Source organism: Salvelinus fontinalis, chromosome 14, assembly GCF_029448725.1.
Source record: "Salvelinus fontinalis isolate EN_2023a chromosome 14, ASM2944872v1, whole genome shotgun sequence".
Lineage (NCBI taxonomy): Eukaryota > Metazoa > Chordata > Actinopteri > Salmoniformes > Salmonidae > Salvelinus > Salvelinus fontinalis.
Window position 1 is genome coordinate 35,498,445 of NC_074678.1, and position 23,754 is coordinate 35,522,198.

Consider the following 23,754-nt stretch of genomic DNA (forward strand, 5'->3'; position numbering starts at 1 on the left):
AGTAACAGCAGTAGTGGTAGTAGTAGTAGTAGTAGTAGTAGTAGTAACAGCAGTAGTGGTAGTAGTGGTAGTAGTAGCAGTAACAGCAGTAGTAGTAGTGGAAGTAGTAGTAGCAGTAGTAGAAGTAGTAGTCGTGGTGGTGGTAGTAGTAGTAGCAGCAACAGCAGCAGTAGTAGTACTAGTAGCAGTAACAGCAGTAGTAGTGGTAGTAGAATTAGCAGTAGTAGTAGCAGTAGTAGAAGTAGTAATAGCAGTAGCAGCAGTAGTAGTAGTAGTAGTAGCAGTAGCAGTAGTAGCAGCAGTAGCAGTAGTAGTAGTAGTAGACGTAGTAGTAGTGGTAGTAGTAATAGCAGTAGCAGCAGTAGTAGTAGTGGTAGTAGTAGTAGTAGCAGTAGTAGTAGTAGTGGTAGTATTAATAGCAGTAGCAGCAGTAGTAGTAGTGGTAGTAGTAGTAGCAGTAACAGCAGTAGTAGTAGCAGTAGTAGCAGTAGAAGCAGTAGCAGCAATAGTAGCAGCAGTAGCAGCAGAAGCAGTAGTAGCAGTAGCAGTAGTAGCAGTAGTAGCAGTAGCAGTAGCAGTACTAGTAACAGTAGCAGTAGTAGCAGTAGTAGTAGTAGTAGCAGGAGCAGTAGTAGCAGTACTAGCAGCAGTAGTAGCAGTACTAGCAGCAGTGGTAGCAGTACTAGCAGCAGTGGTAGCAGTACTAGCAGCAGTAGTAGCAGTACTAGCAGCAGTAGTAGCAGTACTAGCAGCAGTGGTAGCAGTACTAGCAGCAGTAGTAGCAGTACTAGCAGCAGTAGTAACAGTACTAGCAGCACACCCCGTATACACTATTGATCTTATTACTGTGACCGCTACAGAACCCTGTTTCCCCACACACACTTACACGGACATGCACACACACGTGGGCGGACTCTGCAGTAGTAGTAGCACACACACATATGCACACACAGATAGGTGCACACCCTCATACTCACATACGTACACACACAGAGAGAGGGAAATGAGTTGGCCGGTTTCCATAAGGGTAGACAAACTGAATGTTCATTTCCCTCCATGTGTATTAGTGGAACATGTCTGCTTGTTGCTCAGAGTCTGCTTGTTTCTCCTGCAATGCAGCAGCAGCAATGGCTAACAAGTGAAGTAGAATCACACTGGAACGAGTTACCGCTCCGCTAACACAGCAGCCTGGCTCCGTACACAGCAGCCTGGCTCCATACACAGCAGCCTGGCTCCATACACAGCAGCCTGGCTCCATACACAGCAGCCTGGCTCCATACACAGCAGCCTGGCTCCATACACAGCAGCCTGGCTCCATACACAGCAGCCTGGCTCCATACACAGCAGCCTGGTTCCATACACAGCAGCCTGGCTCCATACACAGCAGCCTGGCTCCATACACAGCAGCCTGGCTCCATACACAGCAGCATGGTTCCATACACAGCAGCCTGGCTCCATACACAGCAGCCTGGCTCCATACACAGCAGCCTGGCTCCATACACAGCAGCCTGGCTCCATACACAGCAGCCTGGCTCCATACACAGCAGCCTGGTTCCATACACAGCAGCATGGTTCCATACACAGCAGCCTGGCTCCATACACAGCAGCATGGTTCCATACACAGCAGCCTGGCTCCATACACAGCAGCCTGGCTCCATACACAGCAGCCTGGCTCCATACACAGCAGCCTGGCTCCATACACAGCAGCATGGTTCGATACACAGCAGCCTGGCTCCATACACAGCAGCCTGGCTCCATACACAGCAGCCTGGTTCCATACACAGCAGCATGGTTCCATACACAGCAGCCTGGCTCCATACACAGCAGCATGGTTCCATACACAGCAGCCTGGCTCCATACACAACAGCCTGGCTCCATACACAGCAGCCTGGCTCCATACACAGCAGCATGGTTCGATACACAGCAGCCTGGCTCCATACACAGCAGCCTGGCTCCATACACAGCAGCCTGGTTCCATACACAGCAGCATGGTTCCATACACAGCAGCCTGGCTCCATACACAGCAGCATGGTTCCATACACAGCAGCCTGGTTCCATACACAGCAGCCTGGCTCCATACACAGCAGCCTGGCTCCATACACAGCAGCATGGTTCGATACACAGCAGCCTGGCTCCATACACAGAGCAGCCTGGCTCCATACACAGCAGCCTGGTTCCATACACAGCAGCCTGGCTCCATACACAGCAGCCTGGCTCCATACACAGCAACCTGGCTCCATACACAGCAGCCTGGTTCCATACACAGCAGCCTGGCTCCATACACAGCAGCCTGGCTCCATACACAGCAGCCTGGCTCCATACACAGCAGCCGGGCTCCATACACAGCAGCCTGGCTCATACACAGCAGCCTGGCTCCATATACAGCAGCCTGGCTCCATATACAGCAGCCTGGCTCCATACACAGCAGCCTGGCTCCATACACAGCAGCCGGGCTCCATACACAGCAGCCTGGCTCCATATACAGCAGCCTGGCTCCATACACAGCAAACCAGACACACACATGCAGACGCTCTCTCGTAAAACATAGGAGGCACATACATCTCTCACCTCTACTGCTCCAAGCATCACGTCCCCATGTAGTCCGCAGAGAGATGGAGAGGAGAGGGGAGAGGAGAGGGGAAGAGGAGAGGAGAGGCGAGGAGAGGAGAGGAGAGGAGAGGAGAGGAGAGGGGGAGAAGAGAGGAGAGGGGGAGAAGAGAGGAGAGGGGGAGAAGAGAGGAGAGTGGGAGAGGAGAGGAGAGGAGAGGAGAGGAGAGGAGAGGAGAGGAGAGGAGAGGGGGAGAAGAGAGAAGGGGAGAGGAGAGGAGAAGGGGAGAGGAGAGGAGAAGGGGAGAAGAGAGGAGATGAGGAGAAAAGAGAAGAGGGACGGAGGAGAGGAGAGGGGGAGAAGAGAGTAGAGGGTGGATAAAAGAGGGGGAGAAGACAGGGGGAGAAGAGAGGAGAGGGGAGAGGAGAGGGGGAGAAGAGAGGAGAGGGTGGAGAAAATAGGGTGAGAGGACAGGGGGCAAGAGAGGAGAGGGGGAGAGAAGAGGGGGAGAGGAGAGGAGATGGGGAGAGGAGAGGAGATGGGGAGAGGAGAGGGGGAGAAGAGAGGAGAGGGGGAGGAGAGGGGGAGAGGAGAGGTGATGGGGAGTGGAGAGGAGATGGGGAGAAGAGAGGAGAAGAGAGGGGAGGAATAAAGAGGGTAAAGAAAGACGGGAGGGAAGGAAAAAGGGACGCTGACAGCGTAAATAGAGAGGAGCGTAGAGAGAGAAACCAGACAGGGCGACAAAAGGAGGCAGACAGAAAACAGATGGAAACAGAGATAAACATAAATAGAGAGAAGGAGAGAAGAAAAAAAGGGGAGGATGAGTCAGAGAGAGAGAGGGGATTCCTCTCACCTGCTGTGCAGCCAGCTCTTCTCCTCTATTCCCCTCTTCCTTTCGTCCTTTCCTCTCTGCCGTCTGCACGCGCTACTGCCGCCTTCCCTCCCTCTCAACTTCAATCCAGCACCAAAAAAAGAGAAGGGAGGAAAAGAAAGGAGGTTGGTGCTGAGAAGAGAGGAGAGGAAGCGATAGTCAGGCAGTTGCTCTGTGTATTGGCTCTATGATTGGTCACCCTCTCCCTACCTACAGCAATGAGCTCTGTGATTGAGCACCCTCTCCCTACCTACAGCAATGAGCTCTGTGATTGAGCACCCTCTGCCTACCTACAGCAATGAGCTCTGTAATTGAGCACCCTCTCCCTACCTACAGCAATGAGCTCTATGATTGGTCACACTCTACGTCAATGAGCTCTATGATTGGTCACCTTCTGAGCCCAGAAAAATTGAGACCAACAAAGAATAATAGCTAGAAACACACAATCCAAACAACTCTGCTACACTGTGTCTGTGTCTCTGTGTCTCTGTGTCTCTGTGTCTCTGTGTCTCTGTGTCTGTGTCTGTGTCTGTGTCTGTCTGTCTGTGTGTCTGTGTGTCTGTGTGTCTGTGTGTCTGTGTCTCTGTGTCTCTGTGTCTCTGTGTCTCTGTGTGTCTGTGTGTCTGTGTGTCTGTGTGTCTGTGTCTGTGTCTGTGTCTGTCTGTCTGTCTGTGTGTCTGTCTGTGTGTCTGTCTGTGTGTCTGTCTGTCTGTCTGTCTGTCTGTCTGTCTGTCTCTGTGTCTGTGTCTGTGTGTGTGTCTGTCTGTGTGTCTGTCTGTCTGTCTGTCTGTATGTCTGTCTGTCTGTCTGTCTGTCTGTCTGTCTGCTAGTACTGCTACTACTGCATGGAGTGAGGCAGGGAGCAGGGAGGCAGGGAGCAGGGAGCAGGGAGGGAAGCAGTGAGGCAGGGAGCAGGGAGCAGGGAGGCAGGGAGGGAAGCAGTGAGGCAGGGAGCAGGGAGGCAGGGAGCAGGGAGGCAGGGAGGGAGGCAGGGAGGGAGGCAGTGAGGCAGGGAGCAGGGAGGCAGGGAGCAGGGAGGCAGGGAGCAGGGAGGGAAGCAGTGAGGCAGGGAGCAGGGAGCAGGGAGGGAGGCAGTGAGGCAGGGAGCAGGGAGGCAGGGAGCAGGGAGGGAAGCAGTGAGGCAGGGAGCAGGGAGCAGGGAGGCAGGGAGCAGGGAGGGAAGCAGTGAGGCAGGGAGCAGTGAGGCAGGGAGCAGGGAGGCAGGGAGCAGGGAGGCAGGGAGCAGGGAGGGAAGCAGTGAGGCAGGGAGCAGGGAGCAGGGAGGGAGGCAGTGAGGCAGGGAGCAGGGAGGCAGGGAGCAGGGAGGGAAGCAGTGAGGCAGGGAGCAGGGAGCAGGGAGGCAGGGAGCAGGGAGGGAAGCAGTGAGGCAGGGAGCAGTGAGGCAGGGAGCAGGGAGGCAGGGAGCAGGGAGGCAGGGAGCAGGGAGCAGGGAGGGAAGCAGTGAGGCAGGGAGCAGTGAGGCAGGGAGGCAGGGAGCAGGGAGGCAGGGAGCAGGGAGGCAGGGAGCAGGGAGGGAAGCAGTGAGGCAGGGAGCAGGGAGCAGGGAGGCAGGGAGGGAAGCAGTGAGGCAGGGAGCAGTGAGGCAGGAAGCAGGGAGGCAGGGAGCAGGGAGCAGGGAGCAGGGAGGCAGGGAGCAGGGAGCAGGGCCAGAGAGGAGCAGCCAGAGAAAATGAATGGAGAAAGAGCAAAGCCCTCTTGTTAAAATGGAACAAAACAGTTATGACAGGAAACAGAGAGAGCAGGGAGGATTTTTTCTCTGTTCTTTTCAATCCTTTTTGTCTTATACACACGTCATTGTCTTTTTCTCTCTACTTTCACACATTTTGTTCTCTCATTACCTTATACACATAATGTAGGCCTCTCTCTCTCTCTCTGTCTGCCTCTCAATTCAATTACATTTAAGGGCTTTATTGGCATGGGAAAAATCTCTGTCTCTCTCTCTCCTTCTCCGTTTCGTTCACCTTGTGTAGACGGGAGACTAAACAGCCTGCGCTATCACTAATCGCTAAAGCCAGAAGTCAAACCACTCGCCAGCTTAGTCTGCACTGGGAGAGGAGTGGGGCTGTATCCTGTAGCCCATTATCATATCAAGATGATACTGTAACCTGTGACCCTGACTAAAGCATTTAGCCTCAGTAAATAATGAGCTCAACAAATGGGCCATCTTTTCACCATACAGTACTCTACACAATATTGTTAATGCTACATTGCTAACCTGACATCCTGGACCTCTGTCTCCTGCCATGGGGTAGGGAGGGGAAGCACGTCTCTCTCTGACTCGCGTGGGCAATTTGTTGAGTCTGACAGGAAGTAACTGAGGGTCAAGACTCTGAAAACATTTCCCAGGGATCTCTAGTTACATAACCAATCAGGAAGATGTACAATAATTTGGTTAATTTCATTAATTATGTAATCTTATTTCAAATGCCTGCTCGCTGCTGACATTTTACAGTTTGACAGAAATCTGCATCTGTCGTAGTAGGATTGGTTTTGCGTTACAGAACCATGTGGGTTACGGTCAGGCCGGCTCTCACTGCCTTACTGTAGCAGTGTCTCTTGTTAACAGGAAATAGAACTACCTTTATCTGCCCAAAGGGAGTCCTAGCTTTGTGTTTGCATAATGATTTTTTCCACAAAAAACTACTAAAACTTTGTAATGCACACAAACAGAAGAAAAGCCCTGCTTTAGACCACATTGAGAAGGACTCGGGGGATTTGCCTAATTGCTGATAACAATGAAAATAGCCCGTTGAGTAAATAAACTGTTCATTTTAGGAATGTTTTGGGAGTTTAGTCTTGGTACAAATTCATCTCTTTCTAACCAGAAGAATGTAGCCTATGAACTGTCCTACAGCCACACTGAGGAGAGGAGAGGAGGAGATAGGAGAGGAGAGCGGAGGAGGGGAGAGAAGTGGGGAGGAGGGGATAGGAGAGGGGAGGAGGGGAGATAGGAGAGGAGAGGGGAGGTGGGGAGAGGAGAGGAGAGGACAGGAGTGGGGAGGAGGGGAGAGGGGAGAAGGGGAGAGGAGAGGGGAGAAGGGGAGATAGGAGAGGACAGGAGAGGAGAAGGGGGAGGAGGGGAGATGAGAGGGGAGGAGAGGGGATAGGAGAGAAGAGGAGAGGGGAAGAGGGGAGATAGGAGGGGAAAGGGGAGGAGGGGAGAGGAGAGGGGGGAGGGGAGAGGAGAGGGGAGGAGAGGGGAGAGGAGAGAAGAGGAGAGGGGAAGAGGGGAGATAGGAGAGGAAAGGGAGGAGGGGAGGGGAGAGGAGAGGAGAGGAGAGGGGGGAGGGGAGAGTATCCCTTTTTGTTTCTCAAAGCCTGAGGCTATGTCGGTGGATAAGGTCTGGACTGCAGTCACTTCAGTGGACGTCTGGTAGCCATATCCCTCAGCGCCGGACTCTCCTTCCCCTCTAGCCACTCCAGCCTATCTACCCTGCCTCTCCGAACCTCTCCTCCTCCATCGATTTGAGGTCAGGCCCCTGATCCACGCCCTCTTAATGCTTAGAGAGTACGCTAAATATAAACAAAAAGAACAGCACAGGATATTGGACAGGCATGAGGAATGGGGCTGGGCGGCGGGCAAGCTGGGAAGATAAAGTTGACCACGGTTGGTTGTTTAGATGTGATTTATTCTACAGGGAGAAGTCAGGCTGAAAGTCACGACACGAAGAGAAGGAAAAGAGGAGAGAGGAGGAGAGAAAAAAGAGGAGAAAAGATGACTCAATCCAAGGAAAGAAATGGAGGATAGAAAGGAGGCAGAAGAGGGAAGGAGAGAGGGGAAAGGAGAGCGAGGAAAGGAGAGAGGGAAGGAGAGAGAGAGGAAAGGAATGAGAGGAAAGGAAATAGGGAAGGAGAGAGAGGAAAGGAGAGAGGGAAGGAAAGAGGGAGAAAGAGAGAGGGAAGGAAAGAGGGAAGGAGAGAACGGAAAGGTGAGAGGAAAGGAGAGAGGAAAGGAGATAGTGGGAAGGAGAGAGGGGAAAGGCATGAGGGAAGGAGAGAGGGAGGAAAGGAGAGAGGGAAGGAGAGAGAGGAAAGGAAAGAGAGGAAAGGAGAGAGAGGAAAGGAAAGAGGGAAAGAGATAGAGGAAAGGAGAGAGGGAAGGATAGAGAGGAAAGGAGAGTGGGAAGGAGAGAGAGAGAAAAGGGGAGAGGGAAGGAGAGAGAGGAAAAGACAGAGGGAAGGAGAGAGGGAAGGAGAGAGAACAAGGTGAGAGAGGAAAGGAGAGAGGGAAGGAGAGAGCGGGAAGGAGAGAGAGAGGAAAGGAGAGAGAGGAAAAGTGAGAGAGGAAAGGAGATAGAGGAAAGGAGAGAGGCGAAATGGAGAGAGAGAATGAGAAAGAGGAAAGGAGAGAGGGAAGGAGAGACAGGAAAAGAGAGAGAGGGAAGGAGAGAGAGAGGAAAGGAGAGAGGGAAGGAAAGAAGGAAGGAGAGAGAGGAAAAGAAAGAGAGGAAAGGAGAGAGGGAATGAGATAAAGGAAGGAGAGAGGGGAAAGGAGAGCTGGAAGGAGAGAGAGGAAAAGAGAGAGAGAGGAAAGGAGAAAGGGAAGGAAAGAAGGAAGGAGAGAGAGGAAAAGAGAGAGAGGGAAGGAGAGAGAACAATGGGAGAGAGGAAAGGAGAGAGGAAAGGAGAGAGAGGAAAAGTGAGAGAGGGAAGGAGATAGAGGAAGGAGAGGGAGGAAATGGAGAGAGAGAATGAGAAAGAGGAAAGGAGAGAGGGAAGGAGATAGAGGAAGAAGAGAGAGGAAAGGTGAGCGGGAAGGAGAGAGAGAGGAAAGGAGAGAGGGAAGGAGAGAGAGGAAAGGAAAGAGAGGAAAGGAGAGAGGGAAGGAGATAGAGGAAAGGAGAGAGGGAAGGAGAGAGAGGAATAGAGAGAGGGAATGAGAGAGGGGAATGGAGAGAGGGGAAAAGAGAGAGAGGAAAGGAGAGAGGGAAGGAGAGAGAACAAGGAGAGACATGAAAGGAGAGAGGAAAGGAGAGAGAGGAAAGGAGAGAGGGAAGGAGAGAAAGGAAAGGAGAGAGGGAAGGAGAGCGAGAGCTAAAGAGAGAGGGAAGGAGAGAGAGGAAAAGCGAGAGAGGAAAGGAGAGAGGAAAGAAAAGCGAGGAAAGGAGAGAGGGAAGGAGAGAGAACAAGGAGAGACATGAAAGGAGAGAGGAAAGGAGAGAGGGAAGGAGATAGAGGAAAGGAGAGAGGGAAGGAGAGAGAGGAATGGAGAGAGGGAAGGAGAGAGAGGAAGAAGAGAGAGGAAAGGAGAGAGGGAAAGAGAGAGGGAAGGAGAGAGGAAAAGATAGAGAGGGAAGGAGAGAGAGGAAAGGAGAGAGAAGAAAGGAGAGAGGGAAGGAGAGATAGAAGAAAGCAGAGAGGGAAGGAGAGAGAGGGAAAGCAAGAGAGGAAGGAGAGAGGGAAGAAGAGAGAGAGGAAAGGAGTGAGGGAAGGAGAGAGAGGAAAGGAGAGAGGGGAAATGGAGAGAGAGAAGGAGAGAGAGGAAAGGAGAGAGGGAAGGAGTGAGAGGAAAGGAGAGAGGAAAGGAGAGAGGGAGGAGGGAGGGAAGCAGAGAGGGAAGGAGAGAGAGGAAAGGAGAGAGGGAAGGAGAGTAGAAAGCATAGCATAACACATACTGTAGAACAGAATCAGAGAGAGGACAGAAGTTGGCCAACAGCCATCCCATCCCCTATGGACTTGTGTGAGTCAGTCACAGTCACATTCATAGGGAGGACTGTGGTTTGGTTTGACTGAGGCTCCCCTAGAGATGATGGTCTGTCAGTTTGTCAGCTACCATATGTCTGAGTGGGAGGGTTGTGTTGTTCCCCACCAATACACACTGATCTGGGACAGACAGGGCTCAATGGAAGCTGCAGCATATTATGTTACATTATTATTATTCACATTCTAACTGGAGCCTGAAATGATGATGATGATGATGATGACCCAAGATGTATTCAGATAGTATCTATTCCTGAGGGAAATCATGGATGGTTATTACCCCCTCTAACTCCCCTCTCTCAAATATCCCCCTCTAACTCTCCCCTCTCAAATAACCCCCTCTAACTCCCCTCTCTAAGATAACCCCCTCTAACTCTCCCCTCTCAAATAACCCCCTCTAACTCCCCTCTCTAAGATAACCCCCTCTAACTCCCCTCCTTCAAATATCCCCCTCTAACTCTCCCCCCTCAAATAACCCCCTCTAACTCCCCTCTCAAATAACCTCCTTTAACTCCCCTCCTTCAAATATCCCCCTCTAACTTTCCCCTCTCAAATAACCCCCTCTAACTCCCCTCCTTCAAATATCCCCCTCTAACTTTCCCCTCTCAAATAAATCCCCCTCTAACTCCCCTCCTTCAAATATCCCCCTCTAACTCTCCCCTCTCAAATAACCCCCTCTAACTCCCCTCTCTAAGATAACCCCCTCTAACTCCCCTCCTTCAAATATCCCCCTCTAACTCTCCCCTCTCTCAAATAACCCCCTCTTACCTCCCTCTCTCAAATAACCCCCTCTAACTCCCTCTCTCAAACAACCACTCTAACTCTCCCCTCTCAAATAACCCCCTCTATCTCCCTCTCTCAAACAACCACTCTAACTCCGTCTCTCAAATAACCCCCTCTAACTCCCCCTCTCTCTTTATCTCTCAGCTCCACAGACAAACAACTATTTCTACAATAACATGTGCTGCAGTGGGGGTAAACAGTGTTGGCATTACAACCATCCTCTCTAGACTAAAGGCCAAAGGATTGCGTCTGCGCTGTGTCCAAACGGCACTCTAATCTCTATATCATAGTGCACTACTTTTAACCAGAGCCTGGTCAAAAGTAGTGTACTACATAGGGAATAGGGTGCCATTTGGGACGCAGACTTTACGTTCAGTCATACTTCAGTATGAGGGAAATGGTTTTCCTGTTAAAGAAAACCTCTCACAGGCTCCGGTACTTTTGGAGTCAAGACAAATATTTAATTTAGGGCCAGAGCTAATGCCTGAGACAACGGCTGGTAATTTATACAGTGATCTGTACTGCTCATTAGATTCTGTTTCTTTTCCCACCCTGAGCCTCCCAGCCCTCCACCGCTATAACATATCTAACTTCAAGAGGCTGTTACAAATGTAGGATCTTAATTTGACCTGTATTGTTGCAGCAAAATAATCCTGCAGCTACAGGATTTGAGTGTTTAGTCCATATTGTTGCTTGATCGGTGGTTAGGCTATTAGCTGGTCAACATGAGGCTACATCAAAAGTGCAATACTGTTAATATAACTGTGCATTAGTGCAGGTTTTCAGTGAATTTATGTAAATCACAAAGCTTCTCAGCAACAAAAGAGTGATCAAATTAAGATCCTACATTTATACCGTAACACTAGAGTACACTAGTATGTACATTAGAAATAGATCTTAGGAGAGTGTGTGAGATACACACATGAACTCATATTAACATACACACACATTCATACTCAAAGGAGCATGTACTAAGAGAAAAGCATACACCGCTGTGAACTCATTCATGGAAAAAGTACAGGGAAAAACATAGCCATACAAATTCATACAGTACAAATGTATACAGTACAGTCAAACCTAGATATTCACAAGGGAAGACAACAGATGTGAAACTTTCAAGAGGCATAGTCAAAGCAGTCTTCAGCCTGTAGTTTTGAAAGTGATGCTCACAACCCAAAGATGGTCCCATTTTTTGTGTACTACGTCATCCAATTGTGTACTATTTCATTCATTGTATGTGATATGTTACGAATTTGTTGTGCTTAAGATCCCAGGGGGCATCTTTAATATAGAATACCATACGCTCTATCTGGTGAAGAACACTCCACTGAACACATCATAAATCTGTGATCAGACTCTCTGTCACACACACACGTTTACGTGCAAGTGCACAAACACTAGAAAACCAGAGGAATGCCGAAATTAAAAAGTGTGGACAGACAAGCGAAGCCCATTACAACCAACTCACAATGCAGTTAGGATAGTTAGCTAGAGTACAAATTAGGCTGTTGAGTATATCGGTTCAAAACATTCTGCCTCATACTATTCACTAGTGTATCAGCATGAAACAGAGCTCATTTATGAAAACAATGAGTTATACCCCAAATCTCTCACCCTTACCACCCTCTCCTCTCTCTCCCCACTCCCCTTCTATCCTCTCCCCTCTTCCCCCCTCTCTCCTCTCCCTCCACTCTCTGCTCTCCTCCTCTCTCTCCCCTCTCCCCCTTCCTCATTAATGAGTGAATATAAAGATTGAGCTGTGATGTTATAGAGTTGAGATGACAACACTGGGACTAACAATCCTATGGGGAGTTTATTGGTTCATAGCATTATGCCTCACTACATTATACACTGTGTATCAGTATATTATTTTGGCTATAAAATATGAAACTAATAACATATACCCCATTTCCTCAAACCTCTCAATCGCACTCCCTCTCCTCTCTTCCGCCCCTCCTCCCCTCTAACAGCCTCTGGGATAAGTTTAATCGCCTAGGAAAATACGAACTGTAACGAATCTCGTTGGTGGAAGGAGAAGAGGACCAAAATGCAGCGTGGTTAGTGTTCGTCATATTTAATTAAAACTGAACACTACACAAAATAACAACGAGGAAAAAACGAAAATGAAACAGTTCTGCCAGGTGAACATTCACTAAACAGAAAACAACCACCCAAAACACACAATGGAAAACAGGCTACCTAAATACGGCCCCCAATCAGAGACAACGATAAACAGTTGCCTCTGATTGGGAACCACACCAGGCCAAACACATAAAAAACAAACAACCTAGAAAAAAGAACATAGACTGCCCACCCCAACTCACGCCCTGACCAACGTAACACAAAGACATAAAAAGAAACTAAGGTAAGAACGTGACACGAACAAAGGATCTAATTCAGGAAAGTTGTATTCCTGGTTGAAATGCCTCTCTAATATCCAAAAGATCTTTCCGGCTGTATGTAATAATGCAAAGAAGGTTCTGGGATAATAATGTGAGAAATAACATTTAAAAAACTTGAAACAAGGTGGCCATGTCTATCGACGCCATCTTGTTCACGACACAGTCTTTCCCACTGAGAAGTACTATCTCTGCCATGGCTTTGATGTTCTATTTTTTAACTATCAGCCCTCTCTGACTAGCCCTCAGCCAAATTGATGTGATCTAATTAACAGACGGTTTGTTCTGTATCACATCGCATCGTGCTGCTGAATTGAAAAATGTCATATATGGTAGGAAGAAAAATAAAACATTTCTCTGAGGAAAAAAAAGTTTACACTTTTTTGGTGGTGGCAATAATCCATCACGTAGTAATAGCATTAGGGTTTCTGTTTGGTAATAGTGCAGTAAGCACACTGGGGTTTCTGTTTGGTAATAGTGCAGTAAGCACACTGGGGTTTCTGTTTGGTAATAGTGCAGTAAGCACACTGGGGTTTCTGTTTGGTAATAGTGCAGTAAGCACACTGGGGTTTCTGTTTGGTAATAGTGCAGTAAGCACACTGGGGTTTCTGTTTGGTAATAGTGCAGTAAGCACACTGGGGTTTCTGTTTGGTAATACTGCAGTAAGCACACTGGGGTTTCTGTTTGGTAATAGTGCAGTAAGCACACTGGGGTGTCTGTTTGGTAATACTGCAGTAAGCACACTGGGGTTTCTGTTTGGTAATAGTGCAGTAAGCACACTGGGGTTTCTGTTTGGTAATACTGCAGTAAGCACACTGGGGTGTCTGTTTGGTAATAGTGCAGTAAGCACACTGGGGTTTCTGTTTGGTAATACTGCAGTAAGCACACTGGGGTGTCTGTTTGGTAATAGTGCAGTAAGCACACTGGGTTGTCTGTTTGGTAATAGTGCAGTAAGCACACTGGGGTTTCTGTTTGGTAATACTGCAGTAAGCGCTGATGGAATGAAGGCCTGAACGGCCTGGCTAGAGCGGAGGCCGATGAATAAATACAACACATTCATCTGTAGTGTGCCAGCTAGCCTGACGAATGAGCTGCTGCTTTTTGACAGCACAAAAAAACGTTTAGTTATAGCATGCATTTTCTCAATATATTAAAGAACCTTTCCAGGCAGACGGGATGACATTTACAAAGTGACTGACGAGGTTGTCAAGCTGTAAAAAATATTTGAAAAGTTGAATATGTTTATAGATATTGTTTTCTACGTTCAAAGACCATGTTTAACCAGATTTCAAGAGACAGACATAGACAGACTTCAAGAGCAACATGTAGGACTTCTGTAACCTGTAAGGCTCAGTTGGGTGTCCTGTGTGGCTCAGTTGTTAGAGCAGGGCGCTTGCATTGTCAGTGTTGTGTGTTTGATTCCCGGGTCCATCCACAAGTAAAATGTATGCACACATGGTTGGAAGTCGCAAAAGTGTTTGCTAAATGACATATATGCATATTATTATATTCTTAACTATTGTAGCTAGCAAAGACTCTATAGGACATCTCATTTTATCAGTGCTGTTGCTGGTCTCTGCCAAATTGTAACACTCTGCAGAGAAATCTCACGCTAAATCTTCAGGCAAAAACATACAGTATATCTGCAGTATGTTTCCAGTATGTCATATAATTTCTACATCATGGGAGTGTATAAGTATGTATGTTTGAATAACTAAATATGTTTCATGATCTGAAGCTGCTTAGGGAATACTTGAGTGATGAGGTCTGGAACAGTCACACACAGAAGAGTCACTCGCTTTCCCTTGGTCCCTCTCAGTCACACACATGCACAAACACAAGCACTCACGTGCACACACACTACTTCACATACATTCCCTGTGACCCACTGCTAGCATGCTTTCAGTCTTTCTGGCGTCTGCCCCTCTCTCGCTGGCAAAGAGACAGTATTATATTCTCTCCCCACCCCCTAGTGTTTGATCTGCCTTGTCTTTCATCGTGGCTCCACTCGTCTTTCCCAGTGCTGAGTGCCACTGCCCACCAGCACGACACCACCTCTCAGGTTTCTCTCATCCCTACAGACGGATGGACAGACAGACAGACAGACAGACAGACAGACAGGCGGGCGGGCGGGCAGACAGACAGACAGGCAGACGGACGGACGGACGGAGTGTGTACAGCTGGGGAGAGTTTAGACTGACTGGCCCTGAATCAGCCATCTCCTGGATCCACGACAACAGACAAGTGTTTCTGGCAACAGTTAGCATGTTGCTTAATCTGCACTATGTAGAGATATACTGATATGCTGTTTTCTATTATGTGCCTACGTTGTGATTCTGACTTTGACTATAAAGTTTAATTAAATAAAAAACAATCGTTGACAAGAAGAGGGTTAAGCTCTGCACACAATTTCATATCTTGATCCTGTTCCCCTATTCTAGTGTAGAGGTTTAGTAGACGTGTTGGTGAGGGTACTGTCACAGTATGTGTGGACAGATGGAAGCGTGAGGCCATTATTTCCAAGGACAGCTTCTAATCTCTGTCTCTCTTCTACTACTAGAGGAGGAAAGACAAGCAGTAGGGCAGGGAAGAGTATTCCCTGTGCAGGGGAGAGATATCAAATGAAAGGCCTCTCTCTCTGTCCTCTCCCTCTCTCTTTTCTCCTCTCCTGGAAGAAATTACACAGAACTCAAGGGTTCTCAAGGTCAACCGCACACACACACACACACACACACACACACACACACACACACACACACACACACACACACACACACACACACACACACACACACACACACACACACACACACACACACGCTCTATTCCTTCGGAGTGTATGGTTAGACACCAGGTCTTCTGGTGAGGGGTCTGTTAATTACCTACTGCAAGGTGGTCATGTGATTGACAGCCTCTCTCTCTCTTTCATACACAGATGGGTCTACTTTAACTTCTTGCAACTATAGGGGGTGCTGTTTCGCATTAGCATAATTTTCTCTACAGATTAAACTGCCTAGTACTCAATTCTTCCTCATACAATATGCATATTATTGTTATTATTGGATAGAAAACACTCTCTAGTATCTATAGCCGTTTGAATTATGTCTCTGAGTGAAACAGAACTCATTCTACAGCACTTTTCCTCCCAGTGTGTGAGATTTAGACATCTTGGCCTCTGGTTCCAGATCAGTTTTTAAAGTCTCTGTAAATCCTATGAGATACAAACACTGCCCACGCCTTCCTCTAGATGTCAGTAAGTGGTGACAATTTGAATGGAGTCGATTGCGCAATCATTGGCTCTATAAATCACCAAATACCGGAAGTAGCGTTCCTTTGGACACTGCGCTCAACGTAAGAAGGATATCTGACTGGCCTTTTTCCAAGCCTTGGTTTAGCCAGTAATATAGCGTCGGTCATCTTTTTACTCGTTATAGGTGTTAGAAACATCATAAGGTAGTTAATTTAAACCGTTTTATAGCAATTTATATCCGTTTAGTGCGATTTTGAGGCATTGCTTTGTAATAGACTTTGAAGCTCCGGGCACGTTTCGGGGTCCCGGTCGTACGTTAGTGGGCATTTCGACGGACAAGTGGACATCTTTCGACCAAAAGAAGATTAGACCCAAGAAAGGATTCATTGTCCAAGATTCTGATGGGAGAACAGCTCATAGTAAGAACAATTTATGATGATAAATCGTGTTTCTGTCGATAAATGTTAAACGCTTATGCCGCCATTTTGTTTGCTATAGCTTCGCTTGGCGCAACCTGTATTGAAAAGTAAGGATAATTTTAAAAATGTAATTCCGCGATTGTATTAAGAATTAAATTGTCTATCAATCGCTGTCCACCCTGTATTTTTTAGTCAAGTTTATGATTATGAGTATTTATGTATAAGACTAGATCACTGTCTAATATGGTGCAGGACATTTTCTGACCAGCTGAGCTACTTTTGTCATTGTCTAACCATGATTTTGGTGGCTAAATATGCACATTTTCGAACAAACTCTATATGTATGTTGTAATATGATGTTACAGGAGTGTCATCTGAAGAATTCTGAGAAGGTTAGTGAAAAAATTAATATATTTTGGCGATGATTACGTTATCGCTCTCTTTGGCTAGAATCAATGCTCTGGTAACGTTTGCATATGTGGTATGCTAATATAACGATTTATTGTGTTTTCGCCGTAAAACACTTAGAAAATCTGAAATGTTGTCTGAATTCACAAGATCTGTGTCTTTCCATTGCTATGTGCTGTGTATTTTTAAGAAATGTTTTATGATGAGTAAATTGGTAATACACGTTGCTCTGTGTAGTAATTCTAGGAGCTTTGGTGAGATTTGTGATGCTGGCTGCAATGGCAAACTATGAGTTATACCTGAAATATGCACATTTTTCTAACAAAACCTATCCTATACCATAAATATGTTATCAGACTGTCATCTGATGAGGTTTTTCTTGGTTAGTGGCTATCAATATCTTAGTTTAGCCGAATTGGTGATAGCTACTGGTGTTGAGAGAAAATGGTGGACAAAGAAAAATGGTGATTTTTGCTAACGTGTTTAGCTAATAGATTTACATATTGTGTCTTCCCTGTAAAACATTTAAAACATCTGAAATGGTGGCTTTATTCACAGGATCTGTATCTTTCATTAGGTGTCTTGGACTTGTGATTTAATGATATTTAGATGCTACTATTTAATTGTGACGCTATGCTAGCGATGCTAATCAGTGTGGGGGGGGGGGGGGGGGGGGGGGGGGGTGCTCCCGGACCCGGGGTAGAGGCTCCTGAAAGGTTAAGCTACTATCACGCCTATTCCCATTCTCCCTCTCCAGCGCTCCACGTCACCGATCTATTAACCACCGATCCTGGTACCATCATTACGCACACCTGCTCCCCATCATTACGCACACTTGGACCTCATCATCACCTTGATTACTCTCCTTTTATTCAGCCCTCAGTAGCCTCAGTCAAAAGGCAGTATTGGTTTTGTCTCGTTCAGTACGCGTCTCCTGTTAAGTTTATCTGCCTTTTATTATTATTAACCTCGCCTTCTGCCCCTGCTTCCTGACTCCCAGCGCAATCATTACAGAACACTGCCTCACAAATTATGGAAGCAGCTGGGTGAGGTCCTCCGTGTCCTCCACCTCCTCGACGCCACCCGGGAGGATTCACCTCCAACTAGCAGAGGGCCTCTTACCGCAAGTTGTCCCAGCAGCCAGCCCCCCCAGCCTACCCAGCAGTCAGCCCCCAGCCTAACCAGCAGTCAGACCCCCAGCATACGCAGCAGTCAGCCCACCAGCCTATCCAGCAGTACGCCCCCCAACCTACCCAGCAGTCCGCCCAGGGAGGCGATGCCCAACTGTCCCTCCCAGACAAGTATGACGGGACTCCAGATATGACGGAACTCCAAATGCTGTGGCTTCCTACTCCAGTGCTCCCTCTATTTCGCCCATCAGACGGGAGCCCCACCACCAAGATGTCCAAGGTTGCCATGGTAATTTCCCTACTGACCGGGTGGACGTTGGAGTGGGCTACAGCTGTCTGGGAGAGAGGAGATGAAGTGCTGGTTTCCTACGAGAGGTTCGTGGCTCTGTTCAGGGCAGAGAGGGAGGTGAGCGACTATTCCAACTCCGGCAGGGTTCCCAGACAGCTGCGGAGTACGCCCTCACCTTCTGAAGCGTGGCAGCCTCAGGCTCTGCACCCTATTCCGTAGAGGACTGCACAAGGTGGTCCAGCAGCCAGGAGGGGCACCAGCTTTAGCGGAGAGCGTCCCAACCCGAGGTCCACTGGGGCAGAGGTGCAGCCCCGTAATCATCCATCTCCCAGGGTAGGCATGAGTATTCCATCATCATTGTTCTCTGCCAAACCTTTCCTGGCTTCTATTTCACTGGCTGGCTGTCCCTCAGGTGTTCTCTACAGCTCTAGTGGACTCCGGTGCCGTGGGGAATTTCATCGACCAGGCCCTCGCCTCCTCCCTGAACATCACTTTGCACCCGAATTTCCAGTCCAAGTCTTTTATTATTATTAAACTAATTTTCTGCGCCTGGTTACTGACTGACTCCCAGCACATTACAGCTACCTACATTACACACACACACACACACACACACTGAGAAACACACACAAAAAAACACACACACAGTCACACTCATACACAACATCAGACACAACGATTTAAAAGCTTATACTAGTTTGTTCTCATAAGTATAAACTGCTTGCACCCAATCACACAGAAGTACACCAACAAAATCCCCGCCCATATTTAACCATGACACAGAAGGCATGCGAAGTTCAGTGGGCACAAAGCGTTAGGCTAGCTGGGGACCTCCCGGGTCTGCGAAGAGAGCTCCACTGTAATGGGTGTATTTTAGGAGGAACCCTGTGGCTTCAGAGGCCACTCATTATTTCTCAACACAAAGGTTGAGTTAAAGCTGCTGAGTGCACTAATTCTGTTTCTGACATAGAGGCAAATGCCCCATGTCCACCACTCCACTCTTATTCCCCAGATGTCTCTGTCTCTGTCTCGCTCACTCTGTCTCGCTCTCTCTCGCGCGTTCTCTCTCTCTCTCGCGCTCTCTCTCGTGTTTTATTGTACTGTCTGTCAGTAGCTCTGTTATTGACACTACCTAACCAGCAGGTCCAGCCCAATACCGTGGGAGAAAAGGAGAGAGAGGAAAGAGTAGTGTTTTTAAATGACCAGTTTCTTTAAATAGGACCTATTCTCCAACTTGCCCAGAAATGTGTGTTTAGGGTCAGTGCAGAGGACAAGTAGAGACAGACATGGTGAATGGCACAGTCCAGGGTCAACGTTTTGCGTGTCTAGAGTTAACGCTATAGACTCCAGAATTATGCATTGCCCCTATTGACAGGGGGCCCACTCACAGGTCTGTCACTCTCCCTTCTGTATTTCCTTGTCTAGCACCCTCAGTCTGTCAATAAAATCTAAAATAAAATATGTAAATGGAGAGTGGAATTCAGCAGTCAAAGCAACAACAACAATAACAAACAACAACAAAAAGCCACAGTGAGAGGTCAAGAAGAAAACAACACATTCCACACCAAAGAGTGAAAATGTGAAAATCAAAGAGGTGTAATGTGAAAACCAAAGAGGTGTAATGTGAAAATCAAAGAGGTGTAATGTGAAAATCAAAGAGGTGTAATGTGAAAACCAAAGAGGTGTAATGTGAAAATCAAAGAGGTGTAATGTGAAAACCAAAGAGGTGTAATGTGAAAATCAAAGAGGTGTAATGTGAAAACCAAAGAGGTGGAAGAACATGACATGGCCTGCAGGGAATACATTTAGGGTGATTTTCACTTGACCGAAAGAGTGTTTATAGAAGGAATGGCCAGACCAAGGATTTGTTCTGCACCTCGTGAAATGCAGTGGGGAACAGACAAGGCCTTCTAGGCCTTCAGAGAAGGCCCAAGGATTTATAAAATAAATGTTATATTTTTTAAATATACATTTTTTAATTTCTATTAAATTTTTTCAATAATATTAAAATAATGGGCTGAATATTTTCTTATTTTTAATGACAATCGGATTTTTGTCTTCAGTTTGTGTTGAATTTGAAACGGTTAAAACTGGGGAGTTCCTCCCATTCTTCTTTGCAGATCCTTTCAAGCTCTGTCGGGTTGGATGGGAAGCGTCGCTGCACAGCTATTTTCAGGTCTTTCCAGAGATGTTCGATCAGGTTCAAGTCTCTGGCTGGGCCACTCAAGGACATTCAGAGACTTGTCCTGAAGCCACTCCTGCGTTGTCCTGGCAGTGTGCTTAGGGTCGTTGTCCTGTTGGAAGGTGAACCTTCACCCCAGTCTGAGGTCCTGAGCGCTCTGGAACAGGTTTTCATCAAGGATCTTTCTGTACTTTGCTCCGTTCATCTTTCCCTAGGATCCTGACTAGTCTCCCAGTCCCTGCCGCTGAAAAACTTCCCCACAGCATGATGCTGCTTCACCGTAGGGATGGTGGCAGGTTTCCACTAGACGTGATGCTTGGCTTTCAGGCCAAAGAGTTCAATCTTGGTTTCATCAGACTAGAGAATCTTGTTTCTCATGGTCTGAGAGCCCTTTAGGTGCCTTTTGGCAAACTCCAAGGGGGCTGTCATGTGCCTTTTACTGAGGAGTGGCTTCCGTCTGGCCACTCTACCATAAAGGCCTGATTGGTGGAGTGCTGCAGAGATAGTTGTCCTTCTGGAAGTTTCTTCCATCCCCATAGAGGAATTCTGGAGCTCTGTCAGTGTGACCATCGGGTTCTTGGTCACCTCTCTGACCAACGCCCTTCTCCTCCAATTGCTCAGTTTGGCTGAGCAGCCAGCTCTAGGAAGAGTCTTGGTGGTACCAAACCTCTTCTATTTAAGAGTGATGGAGGCCACCGTGTTCTTGGGGACCTTCAATGCTGCAGACATTTTTGGTACCCTTCCCCAGATCTGTGCCTCGACACTATCCTGTCTTGGAGCTCTACGGACAATTCCTTAGACCTCATGGCTTGGTTTTTGCTCTGACATACATTTTCCCTATGGGGACAGCTGAAGAACCGTTTTGGAACCCTTTTTCTAAAAGTGTGGCTCCAAAAGCCACAGTGCGCCACCGGTGAAATGTATTGGATTACTGTACTTGCTATATCATAGATTTATTTCAATGGCACAAGGAGAGAAGTGGAGAGCTGAGGAAAGGAGAGGTAGTGCGTTAGTTCTATGTTATACTCTGTGTGTTGATGGTCAGGGAGGGGGTTCAGTGAGAGGACGTCCAACAGGAAGCCAGTGAGTCTGGGAGGGAGTAGTTCACTGGTGGGAGTCAAGGGGACCAAATGGGGTGAACTCTCTCCCAGACTCACTGGCTTCCTGTTCTTCAAAGGACTGGAGCTTGCCTAGGCTTCTTTGCAAGTATGCACACACACCCTCCCTGGCTGGGATAAAGTCAGGACCTCTCTTATCATCGCTACATACGTGGCCTTGTTCTCGCCAACCTATCTGTTTAATGAACATTAAAAACACTCTCCTAGAATTCCTCGTAACAGCCACAAATAACGTCTGAAACTGTGACTGACTCGACTTGCTGCTTCACTCCCATAAGAACAGTAGATCTACGAGGAACTGTGTTGACACGCACAAACACAAACACACACACAGAGTACGGAGTTCAGGACACTAGCAGAACTAGCAGAAGGTATACATTGGAAGAGCAGATGGTCCTACAGTACAGTTGACTGAAGATGAACTGTTTTGTGGGCGAGAGAGATTCAGGGCATGCACTGTACCAGTTTGGACAGTTAGTTATGTTTTTATATCTTTAATCATTTGGATAATGCTCTCACAGCATGGCTGGTAGAAAACAGAGGAAACATGTGTATGATTATGTTACATGTGTTGAGATGTTGACAGTGTTATAACGGTTAAGGCTTAAAACATTGCTTTCCTGTGAACAGTCCTGAAACCTGTACACACATACCACAGACCCTCACAGCAGTCCTGAAACCCTTACACACATACCACAGACCCTCACAGCAGTCCTGAAACCCTTACACACATACCACAGACCCTCACAGCAGTTCTGAAACCCTTACACACATACCACAGACCCTCACAGCAGTCCTGAAACCCTTACACACATACCACAGACCCTCACAGCAGTCCTGAAACCTGTACACACATACCACAGACCCTCACAGCAGTCCTGAAACCCTTACACACATACCACAGACCCTCACAGCAGTCCTGAAACCCGTACACCTACATTTCTACCCCTACCTTCAACCCCCCCCCCCCCCCTCTAAAATAGAGTTTACTTCCTGTTTAAAGGAGAGATGCTAAGCTCATTAATCATAATTATGGTATTACATTTGCCACGTAGAAGTGCTGCAACGCATGTACACAGGCAACGCAAGCACCACCCCCCCCCCCGCGCCCCCACACACACGCCATCTCTCTGCCAATGAAAACACACACACACTCTCATAGTGTGTAAAACAGGAAAACAGGACCAACATTACTCCCTGTTTAACCCTTGTCTTAAACGTTCAATTAAAATATATATATATATATTTAACCTTTATTTAACCAGGTAGGCTAGTTGAGAACAAGTTCTCATTTACAACTGCGACCTGGCCAAGATCGACACATACAACAACACAGAGTTACACATGGAATAAACAAACATACAGTCAATAAAATTAAAAATCCATATTCAGTGAGTGCAAATGAGGTAAGATAAGGGAGGTAAGGCAATAAATAGTCCATGGTGGCGAAGTAATTACAATATAGCAATTAGACACTGGAATGGTAGGTGTGCAGTAGATGAATGTGCAAGTAGAGATACTGGGGTGCAAAGGAGCAAGATAAATAAATACAGTATGGGGATGAGGTAGCTGGATGGGCTGTTTACAGATGGGCTATGTACAGGTGCAGAGATCTGTGAGCTGCTCTGACAGCTGGTGCTTAAAGCTAGTGAGGGAGATATGCGTCTCCAGCTTCAGTGATTTTTGCAGTTCGTTCCAGTCATTGGCAGCAGAGAACTGGAAGGAAAGGTGGCCAAAGGAGGAATTGGCTTTGGGGGTGACCAGTGAGATATACCTGCTGGAGCGCGTGCTATGGGTGGGTGCTGCTATGGTGACCAGTGAGCTGAGATAAGGCGGGGCTTTACCAGGCAGAGACTTGTAGATGACCTGGAGCCAGTGGGTTTGGCAACGTATATGAAGCGATGGCCAGCCAACGAGAGCGTACAGGTCGCAGTGGTGGGTGATATATGGGGCTTTAGTGACAAAACGGATGGCACTGTGATAGACTGCATCCAATTTGTTGAGTGGAGTGTTGAAGGTTATTTTATAGATGACATCACCGAAGTAGAGGAGCGGTAGGATGGTCAGTTTTACAAAGGTATGTTTGGCAGCATGAGTGAAGGAGGCTTTGTTGCGAAATAGGAAGCCGATTCTTGATTGAATTTTGGACTGGAGATGCTTAATGTGAGTCTGGAAGGAGAGTTTACAGTCTAGCCAGACACCTAGGTATTTGTAGTTGTCTACATATTCTAAGTCAGAACCGTACAGAGTAGTGATGCTGGACGGGTGGGCGGCTGCGGGAAGTGATCGGTTGAAGAGCATGCATTTAGTTTTACTTGCATTTAAGAGCAGTTGGAGGCCACGGAAGGAGAGTTGTATGGCATTGAAGCTCGTCTGGAGGTTAGTTAACGCAGTGTCCAAAGAAGGGCCAGAAGTATACAGAAGGGTGTCGTCTGCGTAGAGGTGGAGCAGAGAATCACCAGCAGCGAGAGCGACGTCATTGATGTATACAGAGAAGAGAGTCGGCCCGAGAATTGAACCCTGTGGCACCCCCATAGAGACTGCAAGAGGTCCGGACAACAGGCCCTCCGATTTGACACACTAAACTCTATCAGAGAAGTAGTTGGTGAACCAGGCGAGGCAATCATTTGAGAAAC

At 47.5% G+C, this 23,754-nt stretch overlaps 2 protein-coding genes across 8 annotated transcripts in view; both read right to left on the reverse strand.

The window, feature by feature from the left end:
- kank4 (KN motif and ankyrin repeat domains 4) overlaps nucleotides 1–23,754 on the reverse strand; it is a 113,372-nt gene that overhangs the window by 53,905 nt on the left and 35,713 nt on the right. For 3 of the 7 annotated variants that reach the window (XM_055861560.1, XM_055861556.1, XM_055861558.1), the window contains one exon: nucleotides 3,402–3,499. The exons of 1 other annotated variant lie outside the window; for it this stretch is intronic. The gene's annotated coding sequence lies outside the window, so the exon portion shown is untranslated. Of the gene's footprint in view, nucleotides 1–2,559; nucleotides 2,680–3,401; nucleotides 3,552–23,754 lie in introns of those variants that run through there. 3 more of the 7 variants (XM_055861557.1, XM_055861562.1, XM_055861563.1) reach the window with 3 other exon arrangements.
- LOC129869318 (keratin-associated protein 10-7-like) lies at nucleotides 1,064–2,479 on the reverse strand. The gene has a single exon (XM_055943662.1). It carries the CDS (start codon nucleotides 2,477–2,479, stop codon nucleotides 1,064–1,066), a length of 1,416 nt encoding a protein of 471 aa, XP_055799637.1.